This window comes from Ictalurus punctatus, chromosome 26, assembly GCF_001660625.3.
Source record: "Ictalurus punctatus breed USDA103 chromosome 26, Coco_2.0, whole genome shotgun sequence".
In the NCBI taxonomy this organism is placed as follows: domain Eukaryota; kingdom Metazoa; phylum Chordata; class Actinopteri; order Siluriformes; family Ictaluridae; genus Ictalurus; species Ictalurus punctatus.
Genome location: NC_030441.2, coordinates 9,981,459 through 10,001,803, shown reverse-complemented (window position 1 = coordinate 10,001,803; position 20,345 = coordinate 9,981,459). Strand labels below are relative to the sequence as shown.

At 39.8% G+C, this 20,345-nt stretch overlaps 1 protein-coding gene across 1 annotated transcript; it reads left to right on the top strand.

The window, feature by feature from the left end:
- Nucleotides 1-5,655: 5,655 nt before the first annotated feature.
- irs2a (insulin receptor substrate 2a) lies at nt 5,656-17,110 on the top strand. The gene is made up of 2 exons (XM_017458025.3): nt 5,656-9,092; nt 15,302-17,110. The coding sequence occupies exons 1-2, from the start codon at nt 5,912-5,914 to the stop codon at nt 15,304-15,306; spliced, it is 3,186 nt and encodes a 1,061-aa protein (XP_017313514.1). The 5' UTR covers nt 5,656-5,911; the 3' UTR covers nt 15,307-17,110.
- Nucleotides 17,111-20,345: the final 3,235 nt, after the last annotated feature.

Below are 20,345 nucleotides of genomic sequence, written 5' to 3'. Positions count from 1 at the left end.
ACACTCTGCCAACACAACAAAGGACTTCATCAGGGGGAAAATTAGAAGGTTTTAGACTGGCCAAGTAAATCACTAGACCTTAACCCAATTGAGCATGCATTTCACCTTCTGAAGAGGAGACTGAAGGAATAAACCCCTTGAACCAAACAAACCTGTGGTACACGCCTGGTAAAGCCTTATAAATGGTGACATCAGTAACTTGAAGGCTTGATGCAGTTATTGCAAGCAAGGGATATGCAACCAAATATTAAGTGTTATTTACTTTAAGACTATCTGTTCCTATTCCTCTGCTCACCTAAAAATCGGATGGTCTGCCACCAAGTTATTTAACACACGTAGATATAAATATCAGGGAATGAAAGCTGAGATTCTGATCTATTGTCTCATATTCATCTTTTGTTCTCAAACCCAAATGTTTATTTTTCTTTGTTTTTTAAAATCTCAAACCCAAATGTTTCTTTGTATATCGAAAAAAAAAAAAGAAAAGAAAAAAGAATTGGCCATGTCATTCTAATACTTTTGGAGGGGACTGTATATTTCCTTGGTATATGAAGTTCAGACTGGTAACGCATCTAAGGAAAAAACAAATTAAAGTGTCTTACTAAGGTACTGGTCCACCATGAATAGCTAAACCAGCTTCAGTGTATTGATCTGATACACTGATTCCTTTTAAGCCTCTTTTTGTGGTTAACTAGCATAAAGCAGAAGTCACCATGAACTCCAGCCCAAGTTGCAAAATCGTATGAACTAAATAAAGTTTGACACGCCACTATACTCTTAGTTAACATCCTTAAATTTTCATTTCTTGCTTTCACTCTTCATGTCAAAGTTTCTACACTCACCAACTCCCTGTATAATTTGTAATATTGACCAACGCCTACCCAAGACTGTTCAGTAGTAAGGCCTGGCTTAATGTCCACAAAGGTGCAAATGTCTGTATTTGTCATATCTATCCCACTTAAAAGTTTATCCAAGTTATTGATGGCTCTTTGAAAAACTTATGTAAGCAGAAAACTATGACTTTACAATGAATAATATGAATGTTTTGCTAATTTGGTTATATTGCTATTGTTTTTTTGTTTTTGTTTTTTAAATTGTGATACAATCCAGAAGGGTTTATTTCTAATAACTCTTCAGTCATCCATCCATCCATTCATCCAACCATCCATTTTAGATAGCACTTATCCTACACAGGGTCATGGGGAGCCTGTAGTCTATCCCAGGGGACTCGGGGCACAAGGCGGGGGACACCCTGGGCGGGGTGCCAACCCATCGCAGGGCACAATCGCACAGACACACACACCCACATGCACACATTCACACATCCATTCACACACTATGGACAATTTAGAGATTCCAATCAGCCTATTACTCATGTCTTTGGACTGGGGAGGAAACCCCTGAAGCAAGAAGAGAACATGAAAATTCCATGCACACAGGGTGAAGGCGGGAATCGACACCCCAACCCCGGAGGTGTGAGGCAAACATGCTAACCACTAAGCCTAAATAAATAAATAATTAATAACATGAACACTTACCTATAGGTACACATTATACATCTGAAATGTGATAAACATTATTCCCAACACTCCAATGAGTACTGAACACAAAACACACCAGAGGTGGAACTGTAAAAAAAAAAAAAAAAAAAAAGTGTATTAACTTACAAAAACAAAAAAATTATCATGGTATTCAGTATATATCTGCTTACAACCTTGCATTTTCAAAGAGAATGAAAATCCATTATGTATAAAGCTGCAATGGTAGTGTAAGTGCAAATTTTTTTTTTTTTTTTTTTTTTTTACAAATATTGAGCGACATGTTTTAAACAAAATAACAGTAAATGATTTGGGGCATAATTATTGGTATAGACTAATGTTTACAGTGTAACTATTTAACATTTTTCCTTTGATGATATAATCTCAGACCCCTAACCTTACATGCATAACCATATATTTATTGAGACACGATATTTCATGCATTATCTGAGATACTTCCACAAAAGACCACTGGGTTGTACTGTTGGCCTTTATTTCACCTTTGGCCAGTATTTTCTCCTTTTTACTGAATGACTGGCAGCAGTGAACAGTGACATTGTCTTCACTCTACTCCAGGATAATGGGATGCTGGATTAAGTGATAACAGAAAATAGAAGATTTCGCTTGAAATCAGTGAATAGGAAGTGGTATGGACTTTCACCCCAACTTGTGATAATCATTTCAGCTAAATAATCACAATGTAAACAGTTACTATGTAAATGTACAGTTTTTTACTGGACGCAGAGTTGCCAAGTAGTTACTCTAAGTAATATTTTCAACATTCCTACTGCAAAGTTTGTTTACAGTAATGACATATTACATTTTTAATTGTTGCATTTCTATTGCCAAATACACATCTTATTGAAAGAGTAAAAATCTTTGAGAAAAGAATCTGATAGTGTTTTTATTAAAGAAATCATTTAATTTCAGTTGACATAAAAAGATGGGATATCAAATTACATAGTAAGAACTTGCTAAAGCGAACAATTAATATACAAAATAAGAAGCAAAAATGAAAGATTATGCAATATAAAACAATGAGTAAGGTATATGCGTTATCTATTTAATAGTCAGTGATATCTAATTTAATCAAACTATCTAGTCTAATGTTACCTAGCTTTACCTCTAGTTTAAACGTGTTGCATTTACTTCGTAAATTATTTTAATGTTTTTTAATTTGTAAAAAATTGGGATTACAAAATAATGAAAGAATTTTTTTTTAAAGAGGAAAAACCTGGATGACTTCGCTTTTCTGCTTCATGTCAGTGCTTTTGGTACTGATACTGTGTATTATAACTATATCGACAGCAGTATTACTGTAGCTACACAATAGGTCATTTTGATACAGTATAATGTCATTATGTCGTTAAACATTATGATTTTTGTGTTAAGTTTCCTCTAGCCTTTCACCAATGGGCATTTCTAAACATACACTGATGAAGGACTATTGTTGATTGGATATTTGGCAGACAGAGCCAACAGTGACACAGAGGAGTTTAAAAAATCCCAGCAATGTGTCTGCAACTGATACAGTCATTTCACCACAGCACACACTACTATACAACTATTCTGCCAATTTCACTGCTGTGCTGAGAATAGTCCACCATCCACATAAGATCTGATCATTGGTGGCTCTGTGGTGGACCCTTTCCGCTGATGGATGTGATGGAGAGGAGCTGACAAACCTCATACTGCATACGTGCATATACATACTGTAACTGCAGATGGACCACAAGCATAAAATACAGAAATGAATCCCTTTATGTACACATTCTTTTTTAAACATATCCGGATTCTTTAGGTGTTTTATTACCTCAAATTGCATGTCAAATATTTTAAACATTTTTTAAAATAAAGATTTTATATTAAAAAGTAAATGGATTGTCCATGTCTATTAATACCACAAGTAACAAAGGATTAAACTTATGCCTAAAAAAAGTCTTCCAAGATGTTTAGAAGCAAAAATATTAAAAACTAATATATTAAATTTTGATGATCAAAAACTAGAATTTTTTTTATTTTTTCGAACAAAATATAGCAGTATTCTTGGCATGTACAAAATGTATGCAGTTTAGGACTGTAGCATCATGCATCTAATTTCAGAGGTACAAAACCCTTCAATAAACACAGCTAATTTCAGAAAAGCTAAGGCTTTCATTGGAGTCACTTTTTGGGGGGATTTTGTGAGAAATGTTTGATAACATGATAAGACTTTATGTTAAAAAAAAAAATTACAGTAATTGTCATGGTAAGTTATCTGGAGGTGATTTACATCTTATGTTTTCTTAAAAATAGCTTTAAATTTACTGTCCATGAGTGTGAACATTATATGACAGGGTTCATCAGGATCAGTGTAAGCAAAATACATTACACCTAATTTTATTAAGGAATCTTTGGTGAATAATATCAATCAGATATCAGTGAGAACTAAGGAGTCACCATGACATAATTGATTGACAGTGCTGACAGCAACAATTAGGCCTAAAGAAATCAGTAAATAGGGAAATAATTAATTAAACAAAGAGAATAATAATTGCAAAATGATACATAAAGTAGTACTAGTAGTAGTAAGATAATGAGGGGAAATAAATAAGCACAAAAGGGAAATAAATACAGTCTATACATAAATATAAACACAGAATTTGTTTGTTTGTTTGTTTGTTTGCGCATTTTATGCCTTTTGGGTGTTTAGTGAGTGATCGTTTCGTGAGTTTTATTTATTTATTTATTTTAATTTATGAAGCAACCCAAGCCTGAGCAGCGTCTAGTATCTGTTGCGTGAGGCGAATGAAAACAATGATGACGTAACAGTGACGAGCGCTTTCCGTTTGTAACGGTTTTAACGGTAACTAGTGTTTTCATTAGAATGTACCATTTAGTGGAGCAGTTACAGCATAGCTACTGCACACAAACCAGTTACCACATCCAACATTATTGCGGTTTTACTGCTCAGTATAATAATCTCATCGGCTTGTACCAAGTTGAAATTGTTGTGTTCATGCAGACAGAACAAAAACAAACAAACAAACAGTAGGAAGACTACTGGGAAAACACAGTGGGATTTCTCATCAGAGGACATAATACTGGATCTAACTGTCTATATTTAAACTCATGTGCGACATTACTCCCCTGCACTCACTTCCCTACATCTTATTATGGCCATGCGGTGGCGTCATTTCCGTGTTGTGTTTTATATATATATATATATATATATATATATATATATATATATATTTTTTTTTATTGCGGTGGAATACTATTGCTAAAAAAGGACCACATTCCGGTGTTTCAAAAACAACATTAAAGCGGCTAAAATCAGCATGAATTCGGGTTTTTTTTGTGCATTATTGGAACCAGGAGGCTTTAGTTTTAATATTAATGCCATGTTAACTGTATTAAATGACTCACAGTGCGCAGAAAGAAGAGCTGTAAGCTAGGCTTCGAATAGACTTTATTTTAATTACTTTAACAGCATGCTTCACGAGTCTCCAGTGCCGACATATAAATAAACTCGAGCTCTTGTTTACAAGTTAGACAGCCGCTGAGCAAGCTGTGAAAACAACAACAAACAACTGTATGGCACGCGCGCGGTCCAGACATCCAAATATCTCAAGACGCAGCTTTGTTTATACAGGACATGACGTGAAAGGCGTTATTTTTATTAAGAGCTTGAGATGTGAAAAGTCCCTGTGTGTCATATGGTTTGCTCAGACGACTAGGTATTACTTGGTCAATGACAACTTTTCAGAAGTACTTTGGTAGAAATGCAAAAAAAAAAAAGTAGTTTGAAGAAAAAGGAAATAAATAAATAAAGAAATAAGCGAGACTATTTGTGGTATTTTCGATATTTTTAACTATACACGTGCAGTCTGGAGGAGAAACGCATCACAGTATAGACATCTGCGCAGTGTATTCAAATCAGGGCTGGAGGAAGGAACGGTTTGCGTGCGGGGGATTCGCCGGTGAGTCTTGCTGTGATTGGCTCATCCGAACGTGGTTCTTTTCCATTCGACCAATCAGTCCAATGAGCAGTCGTGCTCTATAGATTGGCAGGCACGCCCCTCGACGGTTGCGCCGCCTTATATGACTGTGTATTTTCCTCACTGACCAAAGCTGGGATGTGTGTAAACGTCACGCGTTGTTTTTCTCTCTTTATACTTCAGTCATTCTGAAAGCGGTGTTATTTTGTGGCGACCCGCCGCCGGAAGCTCATTCACTCAGCGCAACTCTTACTCCGCGTTAGTTTTGTTGGATTTATTAAAAAATATATATATTATTTTTTTTAACTCTAGTTTTTGTTTCTGTCTTAAACAAGTTGCAGAAAGTGAGTCGGAGTATTTGTATTATTATTATTTTTTTTTTGAAGCGCCAGGATGGCGAGTCCGCCACTAACGGGAGGGACCTCGTTATCAAACGTCAACATGTATTCAAACAACGTCAAGAAAAGTGGATACCTTAAAAAACAGAAGCACGGACACCGGAGGTTTTTTGTTTTGAAAGAGCAGAGTGACTGCTTGCCAGCGCGGTTGGAGTATTATGAGAGCGAGAAGAAATGGAAAAACAAATCAGCTGCGAAAAGAGTCGTCTCTCTTGACTCGTGTTTGAGCATAAACAAGCGCGCAGACGCGAAACACAGGTACTTGATCGCTCTGTATACCAAGGACGAATATTTTGCTGTAGCTGCTGAAAACGAAAGCGAACAGGAGAGCTGGTACAGGGACCTCACCAATTTAATGAATGAGGGAAAAGTGTATGACAGCGCAGTGACCAACTCGGCGTCCTCTTTAGTGGGCTTTGACGAGGGTAATTACGGTATGATTACTCCAGTGAACGCCGCTTACAAAGAGGTATGGCAGGTGAATTTGAAATCTAAAGGACTTGGACAGACTAGAAACATCACGGGAGTTTACAGGTTGTGTTTGTCAAGTCGGTCAATTAGCTTTGTGAAACTGAACACTGAAGTTCCATCTGTCAGCCTGCAGCTAATGAACATAAGGCGATGTGGTCATTCTGACAGCTTTTTCTTCATCGAGGTGGGCAGGTCTGCTTCTACTGGCCCCGGGGAGCTTTGGATGCAGGCGGATGACTCTGTAGTGGCACAGAACATACATGAGACAATTTTAGAGGCTATGAAAGCAATGAAAGAATCGTCAGAGTTCAGACCGCGCAGCAAAAGCCAGTCTTCAGGCTCCAACCCCATATCTGTACCCACTCGGAGGAACTTGAACAATTTGCCTCCCAGTCAGACAGGGTTGGTAAGGAGGTCAAGGACAGACAGTGTGGCAGCAACGTCGCCTATCAACAAGTTTACTTCCTGTCGGATACGTACAGCCAGTGAGGGCGAAGGCACCATGGCGAGGCCAGTATCCATGTCGGTATCGGAAAACGGAAGCCCCACTGTCCGGAACCACATGAGTAGGTCCAACACTGTTTCCGTGGGATGCCGTACATTCGAAGCATCACTTCTACATCACAACCGATCCATGTCTATGTCTGTGCCTGTATCTCATTCACGTTCATCTCCAATAAGCCCACTGAGCCTCTCCTCTACTAGCGTGAATGGCTCTACCTCCACCTCAGCAGTACATAAACCTTCAAGTTGCAGTGGCTCTGTCTCAGGGTCACCCAGCGACACTGGCTTCCTGTCATGTGATGAGTACGGGTCCAGCCCAGGGGATGCAAAATACAATGCATCCAACCGGAGCAATACACCTTCATCCTTTTCTGGGACGCCCCCTTCCCGTGAAAGCACAGATATCCACGGTTACACGATGATGGAGAGTCCATCAAGCCACTCCTTGAATAAGGTCCAGGCCTCCAGCAGAGAGAAGTTGGACTTGGAGAAGCTATACAGGAAGAGAACATACTCCCTTACAGCACCACAACAACCTAAGACCCCCTCTCAGCAGTCATCAGCCTCACTTGATGAATATATGTTGATGTGGGCGGTTTACGCTAATGGCCACACTGGGCAGAGCACACACACCGTTTCTCCAAAGGTTTCATACCCTGAGGATTATGGGGACCTTGAAATTGGCTCCAGCAGGGGTTCTGTCAGTAACCAAGGTGATGATGGCTACATGCCCATGACACCAGGTGGGGCACTACAGGGCAGCAAAAATGACCACTATGTGCCCATGAGCCCCATGTGTGTCTCGGCCCCCAAGCAGATCATCAATCCTAGGTCCCACCCTCAGACTACTGGTAGGCAAGGCACAATTAATTCTCCCAGTACTGGTTCACTAGAGGACAATGGTTACATGAGGATGTGGTCTGGCTCCAAATCCTCACTGGACAGTACTGATGCCAGAGTGACAAATGGGGAGTATATGAACATGTCGCCTGTTGATCTGCATGTCTCAGCAACTCCACCAGATTATTTTCTTGGAGGGTGTGCGCCAGCACAGCGACCCTCTTCCTTGCTAAATTTGAACAAACATGAAGGTCCTAAAAGAGAAGAGGACCAGTATGTTTTAATGTGCCCTCAGGGGCATAAGCGAGGAGAGGAGACAAACTGCAATGCCATGTTTATGGCAAACCCTGGGCTATCGTTTTCCAGCCCATCCACTCTTCTCCCACTCAGGCATAGTCGGAATGATGGACTGTTGCACCGAGCACGAGTCAGCAGACAGAACAGATTATCTCTGGATACTCTAAGGATGCTCCCAAGAATGAACGAACATCCCCTCCCCAGTGAGCCAAAAAGCCCAGGGGAGTATATCAATATAGACTTCAGTGACACTGCACGGTACTCCTTGCCCTCTGGATCAGTGGAGAGCCAGGCTTCATCACCTAGCCTTGGCAGCATAAGAAGAAGATCCCCACTTTGTGACTACATGAACCTTGACCTAAACTCACATTCCCCAAAATCAGAAGAAACCCTTGCTAGTTCCTTACATGATATCCCGGAGCTCACCAACTGTCCATGCTCATCTGACGATGGAACGTATGTCCCTGATGAGCAGAACTCCTCCTGTTCACCCAGCACAAGGAAAGATGATTATGCTGAGATGAAGTTTGATAATGCCACCTCCATCATCACGGAGAATGATGAAACTGATATGGCTAGCCCCACTAACAGGGTACAGCGACTTATTCTGAGTGACAAGAGCATGCCAGGAATAGGAGCATTCCTCTTACCCAACTCCACAGTCGACCCTGATGGAGAGGCAAAGGTGATCCGAGCTGACCCACGCGGTCGAAGACGGCACAGCTCGGAGACCTTCTCGTCCACCACCACTGTAATGCCAGTGTTTCCTTCTTTCGCCCACAGTTGCAAGCGGCATAGTTCTGCCTCTGTCGAGAATGTCTCGGTCCGGAGCAGCGAGGGTTCTGATGAGGAATGCGGCAGTCCCATGTGCAAAGAGACTTCTGCTGGGTTCCAGGATGGTCTGAATTACATCGCCTTAAACCTCATGGAAAATAGAGAGTTTGGGAACTGTGAAAACATGATGGGATTCAAACCTATCGGTTGCTACAAAGGAGGGCTAAATGGTCTACACGACAGCCCATATGTTTCGCTGGGATTCAAGGAGACAGTGACCACTGTAAAAGGTGAGTTCTTGTGACATGTTGTTTTGGTATGTGTTATGATTGCAGTTAAGACTTGATGAAGCATGTAGGATAGGGGTCCAATGGCAACAGTAGTCCTTACCACAAGGGAGACATCTTGTTGATCATACAAATAAGTTGATATGTATGCATAAAATATGTATGTTTATATTTTAGCCGTTATCTAATTGTCATTCTAGTTTTAACTCCTTAGGTTTATCCTGTATTTAAAACATCAAATTGCACATTAAGTTATTTATCATACTTGGTTTAAGTATATAATTAGCTTTAATGATTACACAATTGAGTACACACGTGCTTGTGGAGACGCATAATGAGGTTTCACTCGAAGTGAACTAGTTGCATGAATTTTTGACATTTTAATTCGCTCTGTTTCGTTTTCACAATTTTTTCGAGTTAAGGAAAAGTGAGAGTGCGTGGCTTGTTAAATATCGAGGAGAAGAAAAGCACCGCGCGTCTGAGAGCATTAATCCGCGATGTATTCGGTGTGATTATGCAACGCGTCGCGCATTCAGTATAACGTTCGTGTCCTAAACGTTCACTTTGGCTTTGCACGACGAGACCTTGTTATTGACTGAGAGAACGTGTTTTTCACTCAGAGGAATTCCCTAGAATTTCAGACGTGCTGAACGTGACGAAGCGCAGTGGCTGTGTGCAGTGGTAAACAAACTGCGTAGTGCTCGCTGCAGGTTGAGGGGGGGTGATGTGGTTTTGGGGGAAGGTTGTGGTGATATGGGGGGGAGTGCTCACGTTTTGCTCTTGCTAGCAATTAAGTATCGTACAGTGTTCACACACAAGTGCGTTTAATGTTTAGAAGTCTATGACTGGTGCTGTTGTTTGTTTATTCATTTATTTATTTATTTATTAGAAGGTGAAGGGAAAGTGAGATTGTAGTTTTGAGTCTCGAGCGTACGTGAGATTGTTTGTTGTTTTGAGTCTCGCGCGTACATGGGATTGTTTGTTTTCATCAGTACTGCTTTCGTTCTCAGTATGGCTGAAATGGAAGGAAAACTGCTTTCTGTTTTACTTTATCATGTAGCTCGGAATGCACCATGTGTTAAAAGCCATCCATGAGTTGCAGCAGGGAAACTAGCTCTGATAATTTGCCTAATTATGTGTGGGTGCGTGTGCCATGCAGCGCTCTCGCATGCTGGAGCAATATGCTGCGATGACTAATCTAAAAGTGCCTGGGGCGTTTCACCAAGCACGCTGTTTTTGCATGTGGCTCAACACACAGCCCCGCGTGTTGTGCACCATGGCACGTACCTCAAATTGTTTCCATGCTCCTCTCTGTTCATATTAGAACACATCCAATTGGAGCTGAGCACTGACCCGTGAAGGTAAGGGTTTGCTAATGTCGAATGAATGAATCATTTTCCTCCTAACTTGTTAGGAGAAAGTGAAATTGAAAGAGGAGGAAAACTTGTTTATGCTTTATCCCGTAAATGGACAAATCAAATCTGGTGAATGTTCGAAGGACCATGCAAATGGAATTGATGATTTAAAAAAAAAACCCACACACCATGCTTGATGTTATCAGGTACAGCAAAGAGGTTTTATGTTTGGAAAACCAGACCTGTAAAAGTTTAATATGTGCTAGGTTTGGAGCCATGTTTAACAGTTACTTTTATTTTTCATCTGTCTTTATTTTTTTTTATTTTCCTGGCCAACAAAAAAGGCAAACAAGAGCCTCTTGGAACAGCAGTGGGAGGGAGGAGAAGTGGAAGGAGTTTCTGTTATGCTATTGGCTGTACAGGTCTGAATTAAAAAAACAAGCTGGTTGAGGCCCAATTTTTTTTTTCTCGAAGATCAAAGTGTCCACTGTTTGACTTTTAGTCAGTGCTGTTGTTTTTACGAGTTTTCAGATAAGGTGCAGATAACAAGAACTAAGTGCTCTATAAATAAGGAAATTGATTTTGAATGATTTTTATAAATCTCACAAACACATCAGAACCGGCTTATGGAAAGGTCATGCCAGGTTTTACGCTTTGCAGATTTCTTTACCGGGATGCATCAAAATCAGTTATTGACAGTCCTGATGTGTCATCCTTTGGAGTTAATATAGTGGTTCAGTGAACAGCTAGCTTCTTTATGAGTGACATGAGACATTATAATGTTTTAAGAGGAAAAGAAAACTTCAGATCCAGATCTAGATGAACTCTGGTGCAAAATGTTTTGGCCAGATGGATTTTATGATGTCCAGTGTGATCGCTGTTTAAGGCATTTAATAATCTTGATACACTGTATGAACATGTGACTACTACATGAAGGAATTCCTAGCGGTGTTAGTGTTTAAACTGCTCCTTTGGGCAGGAGAAGTAAACAAACATTAGAAAGTCCTTACAGAAGAATTGCACCTTAACACTGGATCATGGTACAGGGAGATCAGTTTCCTAATCATTCTGTTTCTCGCATTATTTAAATTTCAAATGAAGAAATTATGTTGTTGTTAACTGATTTTTGTCCATTTTCTAAAGTTCAAACATCACTAAGGTCACTTAAAACAAAGGGAATTACCTTTCACCGTTTATTTGGCTCCGTGTAATGTTATTGCCACTGACATGGCATGGGATGTAAACTACATCGTTAGCCTTTCAGTGTAGAAGTGAAACCAATAGAGAAAAAGAGAGAGGTCCCTAGAGTAGAAATCCTAGAGGAGTGATTAGGCAGTTAGTCAAACTCCTGTCTCAATCACCCTCTATCTTTCAGGGTTCTTGGGCCTCCTTGAGTTTGTGTGTGTGGGTGTGTGTGGGGCAGATGGCCAAGCAGGGAGAAGTGTGTGTCTAAGTGCACCTGCTACTCCACTCACTTCGGCCTGTTATCAGGCATGGCAGAAGCACAGACAATACACTAATGACAGCACACCATCTGCTTCAGCCCCAGGACAGGGGCCAGTAGTACTTGGCCCTTAGAGAATCAGAGAGACAGGAGCTAAGAGGGAAGGAATAATAATAATAATAATAATAATAATAATAATAATAATGATAAACAGAAATTGCTCTAAATGTGATAGAGATGAATACAGAGAGGGTGAGAGAGACAGTGTAGTAAGGAAAAAGGAAATGTGATGAGGATATTCTGAAGAGAAACACATGATATAGAGTGTGCTTTGTATTGCATACATGCAAGCACATAGACACGTAGCCACTGGATCTGTTTTGCTCAAGCTGGTCGGGTTTCAGCATGGCACTCACTCACCCCTGGCTTGAGAGGCAAGGTGCCAACTAGAGCTGTGAGCATGCTCAGTATAACAGCACCATGTCTTCTCTTACATTCTCCTTCTTTCGCTCTCTCTCTGAAACCTGCCTCCCTCAATTCATGGCCCTAAACCCATTCTGACCTGTTGTTTATCTCTCTCATTTTCTTTCTCTTTCCCTCCTACACATATTCTCCTCCCCTCTCTCTCTCTTTCTCTCTCTTTTCTCTCTCTCTTTCTTACACTCACACACACGCACACACTCTTGCACTTCCCCCTTCTCCCTCCCTCTCCTTGTTTTCTTCTTCATGCCATTCGTTTCCATTAGTGCAGTTTGGCTGTGAGACTGACTGACAGTTCAGAACAGAGGGCATGATGGATGGCTAATTTAGCTATTTCAAGAGTTTTCTGTCAGACATGCAGACCTTTTAAATGGAATTACGGGTGAGCATTTCTCTTCTGTCCTTGTTCTCTTGAACCTAATGCGAGACCTAAAAACACCACCTTTAACCTAGCCAGACACCTGGTTATCTAATATGCATTCAGTATTTCAGACTCTCCCCACCCTGCAAAGCCTCCGTGGCTAAACTAGGCCAGGATGTTCCCAGCTAAGATAACTGCAGCAACACCATCAACATTACCCACATTTAGCCTGGGACATGAGAAGGAGATTACGTTTGAGGGAGAGAGGGGATTAGACATTGTTCAGCAGCTTGCGGTGAAGGGAATAAGCGGCGTTTACACACACGGACACAGTCAAGCTCTTTCAGGTCCAAAACAAACCTGTCCTCAAATAGGCCTCACACCCAATACAGTAGGGGGGTCAGTTTACTCTTTCACATGATTTTCATTTTAAATTTTTTTTTTTTTTTTTTAAAGTTTGGGTGATTGCTGGTTGTATAAAATGCAATTTTAGGCCTTCATCTTTTCATTCTTCTTAAATCTAGAAAGCGTCAGAAAAAGCTCATATTCTAGCATGGCAGCAAGTTTTCTCAACATTGGTCCTAGTTGGGAGTTGCCCTTTGGTTCCCAGTCGCTTTGATGCCCATTTAAATGGTTTTTGGCAGGTGTTAAGATGTTGCCTTAAAGAAGTTTCAATTTTAGTGGGCAGCTCAGTATTCCCCTGTCTGCACATGGTTTAACTGTGGGCAAGGTAAAAAATATGAGTGCTTAATATTCATTTCAAGGTATCACAGTAAATATTGACCACTGGAATGCCTGGATTGTTCATATAATTGTTCCTACGCAGATTGATTGCTGTAGCAAGGTTTGTTTTTTTTTTGTTCAGGTACAACAAGTGGGCTTGCAGTGCATCATGATCAGTGTTTGAACACTGTACATTATGTACTTGGGGTAATTATAGCTAGAGAGAGGTGAATAGTTGTTGAGGACAAACATGTGTAGGTTGCTGTGTAGGTTGTGTGGGGGTAGAGAAATGCAAGCTTAAGGATAACCTAGTCATTATAGAGGAATTGCTATACAAATTTTCTTCCAAGTGTCCATAATGATGCCTTTATGGAACATACTTGACTTTGAACTGCTTTACTCTGGGAAACTGCAGTTTATAGTTAAAGTAAAGCATACCAGACCGTTCTTGATCATCTCATATGTATTCCTCATACAGTTGACTGGTTTTCCCTTTTCTGTGAGAATGAGCCTGAGAAATAGGTTAATGGGGTAGGGGTTGGCTAGAGATTTTCACACCATTCTTGGCCTGTTTTCCTCCATTCTGAACCATCAGCAGTTTTGCAAAGGGGAATGCTTCCTAAGGGGCTTGAACCAGCTTTATGTGCCGGCTTTAGGGCCATCGAGCCACTTCATAGGGAACAGCATTACAATAGCTTGCACTCTGGATTAATGCTTGGGCTGCTGTGTGAGGACACATAAACTAAAATGGCCTCCAAAACATGCTGCATCAGCCTGTTATGATAGGCAAAGTCTTGACTGGAAGCAGAAAAAGACTGGGTAATGAAAAATAAGCATGAACAGCCCTGTTCAAAGGGGGCATGAGTAAGTAAATAAGCAACAGTAAAAATAGAAAAGAAAGGTCAAAGCTCAGAGAGCAAAGCTGATGATTAATTGCATAAGTAAGGATGATGGATCATAATCTGGGCAGCGCTTTGACATATTTCCTCTAAGACCTGGATGTCACCTTCTAGTCCATTCTTCCTAGTAAAATAAGGACTTTTTTTTGCTCATGCAGTAACCATAACAATGCTCTTACCAGTCCTAGCTAGTATTAGCTAACTAACTAGCCCTTGCTATCACTCTTGTTGTTTTTGTTTTTTTTTGCAGCTTTGGATGTGGTCCACTGAGACTAAAAAAAAAAATCTTCTTCCTTTTTTTTTTTTTTTTTTTTTTAAAGCGGCCACATTCCACTCGCCCTGTGTCTTTGTCTGAAAGCACTCTACCAGTTCACTTTATGGACTGTACAGTTATTTTGCTCTTCACTGATCAGATTATATAATTACTGCCCTGTGGGATCATCACTCAAAATGCTGAGCCAGAGCTGGAGATTTTCCTCCATTCCTTTAGTCACTGACTGTAATTCCAGTGGGATTATAATGGAATTGTTTTGGGATTAGTCTATCTATGGTACACCGTAGCTGACAAGGTTGATGTGTGTGCTCTCACTGCTCTCCCTCCCTAATCCCCCATTTATCTGAGTGAGATTTAAACGTGACTGTGCATGAAGAGTTAATCCCTGTCATACCACATCTGTCCATAAGAGAAGTCAATGGAATGTTTACATTATAGATGTGGGGGCATTGGCTTTTATAAGGAGCAGCAAGCATAGTCCGATATATTGCACCTCTAACACATTATTGCTGACTCTGCAGCTAACTCTGACTCGCTGCATTGTCCATTATGCTTAGCCTTATTTCTAATTGTATTACCCATAAACATTATGATAAGACATGAGGAGACCATACATTTTTTAACCACCATGCCTTCTCTCTCTCCCTCTCTCTTTCTCTCTCTTTCTCTCTTTCAGATTGATTGTTGCACGGATCATGGTGGTAGCGTATGTCCGTGACCAGAGGCGGTGGCCGCCGCAGCTGTGACTTTGCTGCTGTAGATGAACTTTGACCTTCGACCCTCACTCTGCGTTCTTGACAGATTAATGTTGATCTTATCCAGGCTGGACACTTTAAATGTGGCCATCTCTGCAAGCATGGAAACCACGATCCGCTCTGTCCTTCAGGAATTGCAAATTGCTGCTCTGTAGGTGACAATGGTCACATACTTGTGTTGTGTATGTATAGATTATTTTTATTGTTGTTAACACTAATCGTACTCGGTTGGCCCAGGAGGAACGTATAGAATACAGCTCGTCACTCATACCCCAAAAAAACCACACCCAGAATGTCTAATATTTACTTACTATACACACAAACGTCTACAAAGGTACATATTTAATGATTTATTTATTTTTAGTATAATGACTAACATTTATGACATTTACTGATTAACAACAAAGACCCAGGAGACCGCTACATGTCCTACCTCAGGAAAAGAGTCTATTGTGGGTGTACAAAATTCAGATATAATGCCGATATTTATGTTTATGATTTTTTTTTCTTTACATTACCAATCCAAAGCCTTACTGTTTCATTGATATAGAATTTGCTCTAATATACTAATTAGGACCTATGTAATAAGATCTAAAAATGTAAATGATATCGAACATATTTTTATATAGATGCTTATTTAATCTCACCTTGACTAAGGAAAGAGGCCACTTTATAATATAATTTGGAAATATGTCTGAAATATGCAAGTCGAACCACTCAATCACATGGTTGTTGCACATGACAATTGCCTATCTTCAGAAAGATTAACACAGGAAAAAGTATTATTTTTATGACCAATTACATAAAATATATGTGAATATATCGTTATATATAATGTATCGCTTGGTAAAGCCATACATATGTGCCCTATTATAATGTCTCCCTTTTTGGACATCGCACCACAATTGCCACACTGTATACCTCCACTTACCTTCTGTCACTAGTGATATTAGAGGTGGTGAACATGGTTGTGTTTAATTTATTGACAAGACTAAGCAGTGAAGTACATTGTGTGTTTAGTAACTGGTAGAAACACAGGCACTTCACAGTGAGTTGCCAGTTGCTGACAGCCGAGACTGTGATGTCAAGCAGCTCCAGATTGTAATACATGACACTTTTGAATGTAGTGCATGTAACTCATTTAAGATGTGTGAGAGGGAGAAGTAAACCAAAATAACCTTTTCTTCAATTCTTTACCCCTGTAAAATTGTGCAAACTGTGCACAAAGCTGTTATTAAACAAGCTTTTTTTTTTTTTTTTTTAAATAAATGGCCAAGCAAAATAACTAAACACAGAGAATATTAAATGGTTAACAATTTGCACAGATGAAGTGCTTATTCTTTCAGCTAATATATACCATACTATGGATTTTTTAACTATAGGATTTCACAAAGAGATACACAAAAAGGCACTTTATTAAGTAATTCTGTTAACAAAACAAAACAAAACAAAAAAAACATACACACAAAAACAACAACTGCTATTTGATTCTAGGGCAAATCCTGTTTGCCATCTGTCCACCCTCTTTATATGCAATATTTACACACAAAAAAAAGGATAAATTAGTTTACAAAGTGGAACCAAATGTGTAAAGACTCTTAATGTATTTGTTGAAAGATTTTACACAGAGATTGACTATATGCTGTTTGTACTTTTCTTTCTGCCAACTTTATTGAACTTTAAATTCAACAGTATTCCTGGAGTATAATATAGTAAAACATTTGATTGAACTTGCTGTGTCTTCCATTGTCCAAATGTCATATTCTATTTGTTGTGATGTTCTAATGCTATTAAATGATCATTTAAAGTATCTTAGTATAGTATAATATATATATATATATATATATATATATATATATATATATATATATATATATATATACATACATATATATATTATTTGTGTTGAGAAAGGATAGGCACATGCAATAATTAAATAAATATTATCATTTAAGTCAAATGTAGTTCTGTCTTGTATTTACCATTTTAAAAAACATTTAAACTGGCTTATACATTTAAAAAAGTGTAAACAAATAAAAGTGACATCAGTTAAACACACTGAGACTGCTGGTCAAAACAGCACAACGTCAAAGCTTATTAAAAGAAGATAAACTAAGCTGAAGCGCAGCACCGGATATTACCATGACTACACGCTCCGGGGCGAATAAAGGAAGGAACGCGATGTCCATTCGTAAACAAAGCGAGATGATTACTTCCGGTCGGGCAAGCACATAAAAAGGGGGGCGGAACAGAGCAATTTCCAAGCACCGCGATAAAGAGCGGGATACTGCTTTAGAAGTCGGGCATATTGCCTAAAACTAGTCTGATCTGAGACTGCGCTTTGGCGACACACGTCTCTCTCGTATAGAAACAGACACAGGAAACTACTCAGCTGAGAAAGACCCCCTTCGTGGAATTCCGTTGGATGCGTCGCCATGATGAAGCGAGAGCCAGGAGAAGCGAGGAATAGAGCTGCAAAGTGCTATCCATCCCTGTATACTATTGTAGTCATTAGAACGATAAAATTACACTACCTAAAAGCTACTTATTTTACTTTAACATTTTACCATAATATTTTTAGTTTTGTGGAGGTTTTAATGTAGCCCTATCCAGTATAATATCTCGTAAGTGATTTGTAGAGTTGACCCACTGGATTTACCCTGGAGTAGACACCAAAAATCTAGATGCTTAGCTTAGAAATGTCATAATGTCTAATAAAATGTTAACACAGTGGTTTAGTGATTAGCACATTTGCCTTGCACCTCTGGGGTTGGGGGTTTGAATCCCACCTCCACCCTGTGTGTGTGAAGCTTGCATGTTCTCCCCGTGCTTCGGGGGTTTCCTCCAGGTACTCCAGTTTCCTCTCCTAGTCCAAAGACATGCATTGACAGGCATTTCCAAATTGTCCACAATGTGTGAATGTGTGTGTGATTGTGCTCTGTAATGAGTTGCCACCCCATCCGGGGTGTTCCCCTCCTTGTGCCCAGAGTTCCCTGGGATAGGCTCCAGGCTCCCCTGCGACCCTGTGTACGATAAGTGGTATGGAAAATGGATGGATGAAAAATGTTATCATGATTCCTAATATCCATCCATTTGGTGAATGGGATCCAGAGCCTATCCAAGGAATAAGCAGAGATGGGAATACACCCTGGATGGGATGGCAATCTATCGCAGTGCACCATGTACACACACATTAACACCTTGGAGAAATTTAGCATAGCCAGTCTGCCAAAAAACAGCATGTTTTTGGACAGTAGGATGAAACCAACAAAGACATGGGGAGAACATGTGAAACTCCACACGGAATGTAACCCGATCTCAGGATCAAACAGCCCTGGGGAACCCTGGGGCTTTTAGGTAGCACCACTCAATGCTTGTGTCAACATGCCACCCATTAACTGATGTGTAGAGTTCAAATGGCAGAGGACCCCCTGGACTTACCCTGGAGTAAGAGCCAAAAATCTAGCAGGCAGGAAAAAAAGATATTAGCTTCCTAATGTAAAGGCATAATAAAATGGTCATTGCATTCAGGTTTGATGTCTTGTACTGAAGTCATACACCTCTATATGTGGAGGCAGAACAGATGAATACTTGCTTAGAATAGTTAGAAAGAATGAAATCACATCATGCTTGACATTAAGTAATATATAATGGCATAAAGCCAGAAGGGAATGTTGAAGGAGGATGCTGGCTTTACAAAAAGGATGATTTATTTATTTATTTTCAAAAACGGGTATGGGCATCAATTTAAAAAATTGATTTTGAAGACTTTCCCTTTATGTTCCTAAACAGTCATAAACATACACATAAACACTGCCACAAGGACAGCAGGGCCTCTATGAGAAGGGCCATTCAATGAATTTCTAGGCCCTGCACAAATTTACAGTAGTCCTTGTGGGTACTTTCTTGAAAATGCAACCTTCTCAATCCAGGCTAGTTGTGGGCCCACTCCAGCCAGGGGTCCTGTGAAGTCACTTCCACTCACTGTGATGTTTGTGTGTGAGATCGCCCTGAAGAGAAGCAATATTACGCCACAGGAAATTCACAACATGTAGTGAAGGAACACACAGTCCCAAACTCAATACTGTTTGTTCTGCCAGTCTCACAGGGGGTGTCTCTAGAACATTAGGCCTTCACAGGAAAGAGAATTCCCTAAACAGAAACAAAAACAAAACATTTGATAATACTTAGGCTGTTGAATTATGGGGGAACTATATACAGAATTTCTTAGACACTTTTTAAAACGTGGTCTTGGAGTAAAAATCGTCATATTTCAGAATCATACATGAAGTGAAATGTTAAATTTAACTGTGTAGTGCTTAAAATGTTTGGTCACATGCCCCGTAAGTGGTTGTTATGGGCTAGTACTATGGGGAACGCTTAGAAACAGGTTTAAAACAATCACATTTTACCACAACTCACAAAGATAGTCATCAGATTTGCAGACCTCTGATCTTTCTCCTGCTGGTTTTAATCCTCTGTGCATTGCCCACCTGATGCATTTACTAATCAGTAACAACATAGAGAGCTCCACTTCTGCCTTCTTCTCTAACTTCTGCCTTAGACATAATCTCCCAGTTGAGACCAACGTAGGAACTTTGACAGCAATTCTCTGATTTTCAAGTTTCCTCTAGGTTTTTACAAAAACTTGGACCTGAGTGTAATGAAGTAGTGGCTGTTCTGCAGATGTCCTGGAGTCATATTCCCCAAGAAGGAGACCTCAGACCAACCACAAAAACCAGCATCAATGAGTACATAGTCTGAAGTATTGTAGGAGGGCTTTAAGTAGTTACAGTATACAAAAGTAGGTGTAGTGTCTCTGAAGACTGTGGTTATATCATTTGTCTTGTGACTTGCCGTAGTAGGTTTCCTTCTGTGGACCAGAGGTGGCTATTGGCACTGATCCAGGCATGACACTGACAGTGCCTGATAATGTATAACATGTTGGCAAATAACTTATTACTA

Excerpts from the sequence above, each read along its gene's own strand:
- irs2a (XM_017458025.3), top strand. The coding sequence starts at position 5,912 with ATGGCGAGTCCGCCACTAACGGGAGGGACCTCGTTATCAAACGTCAAC.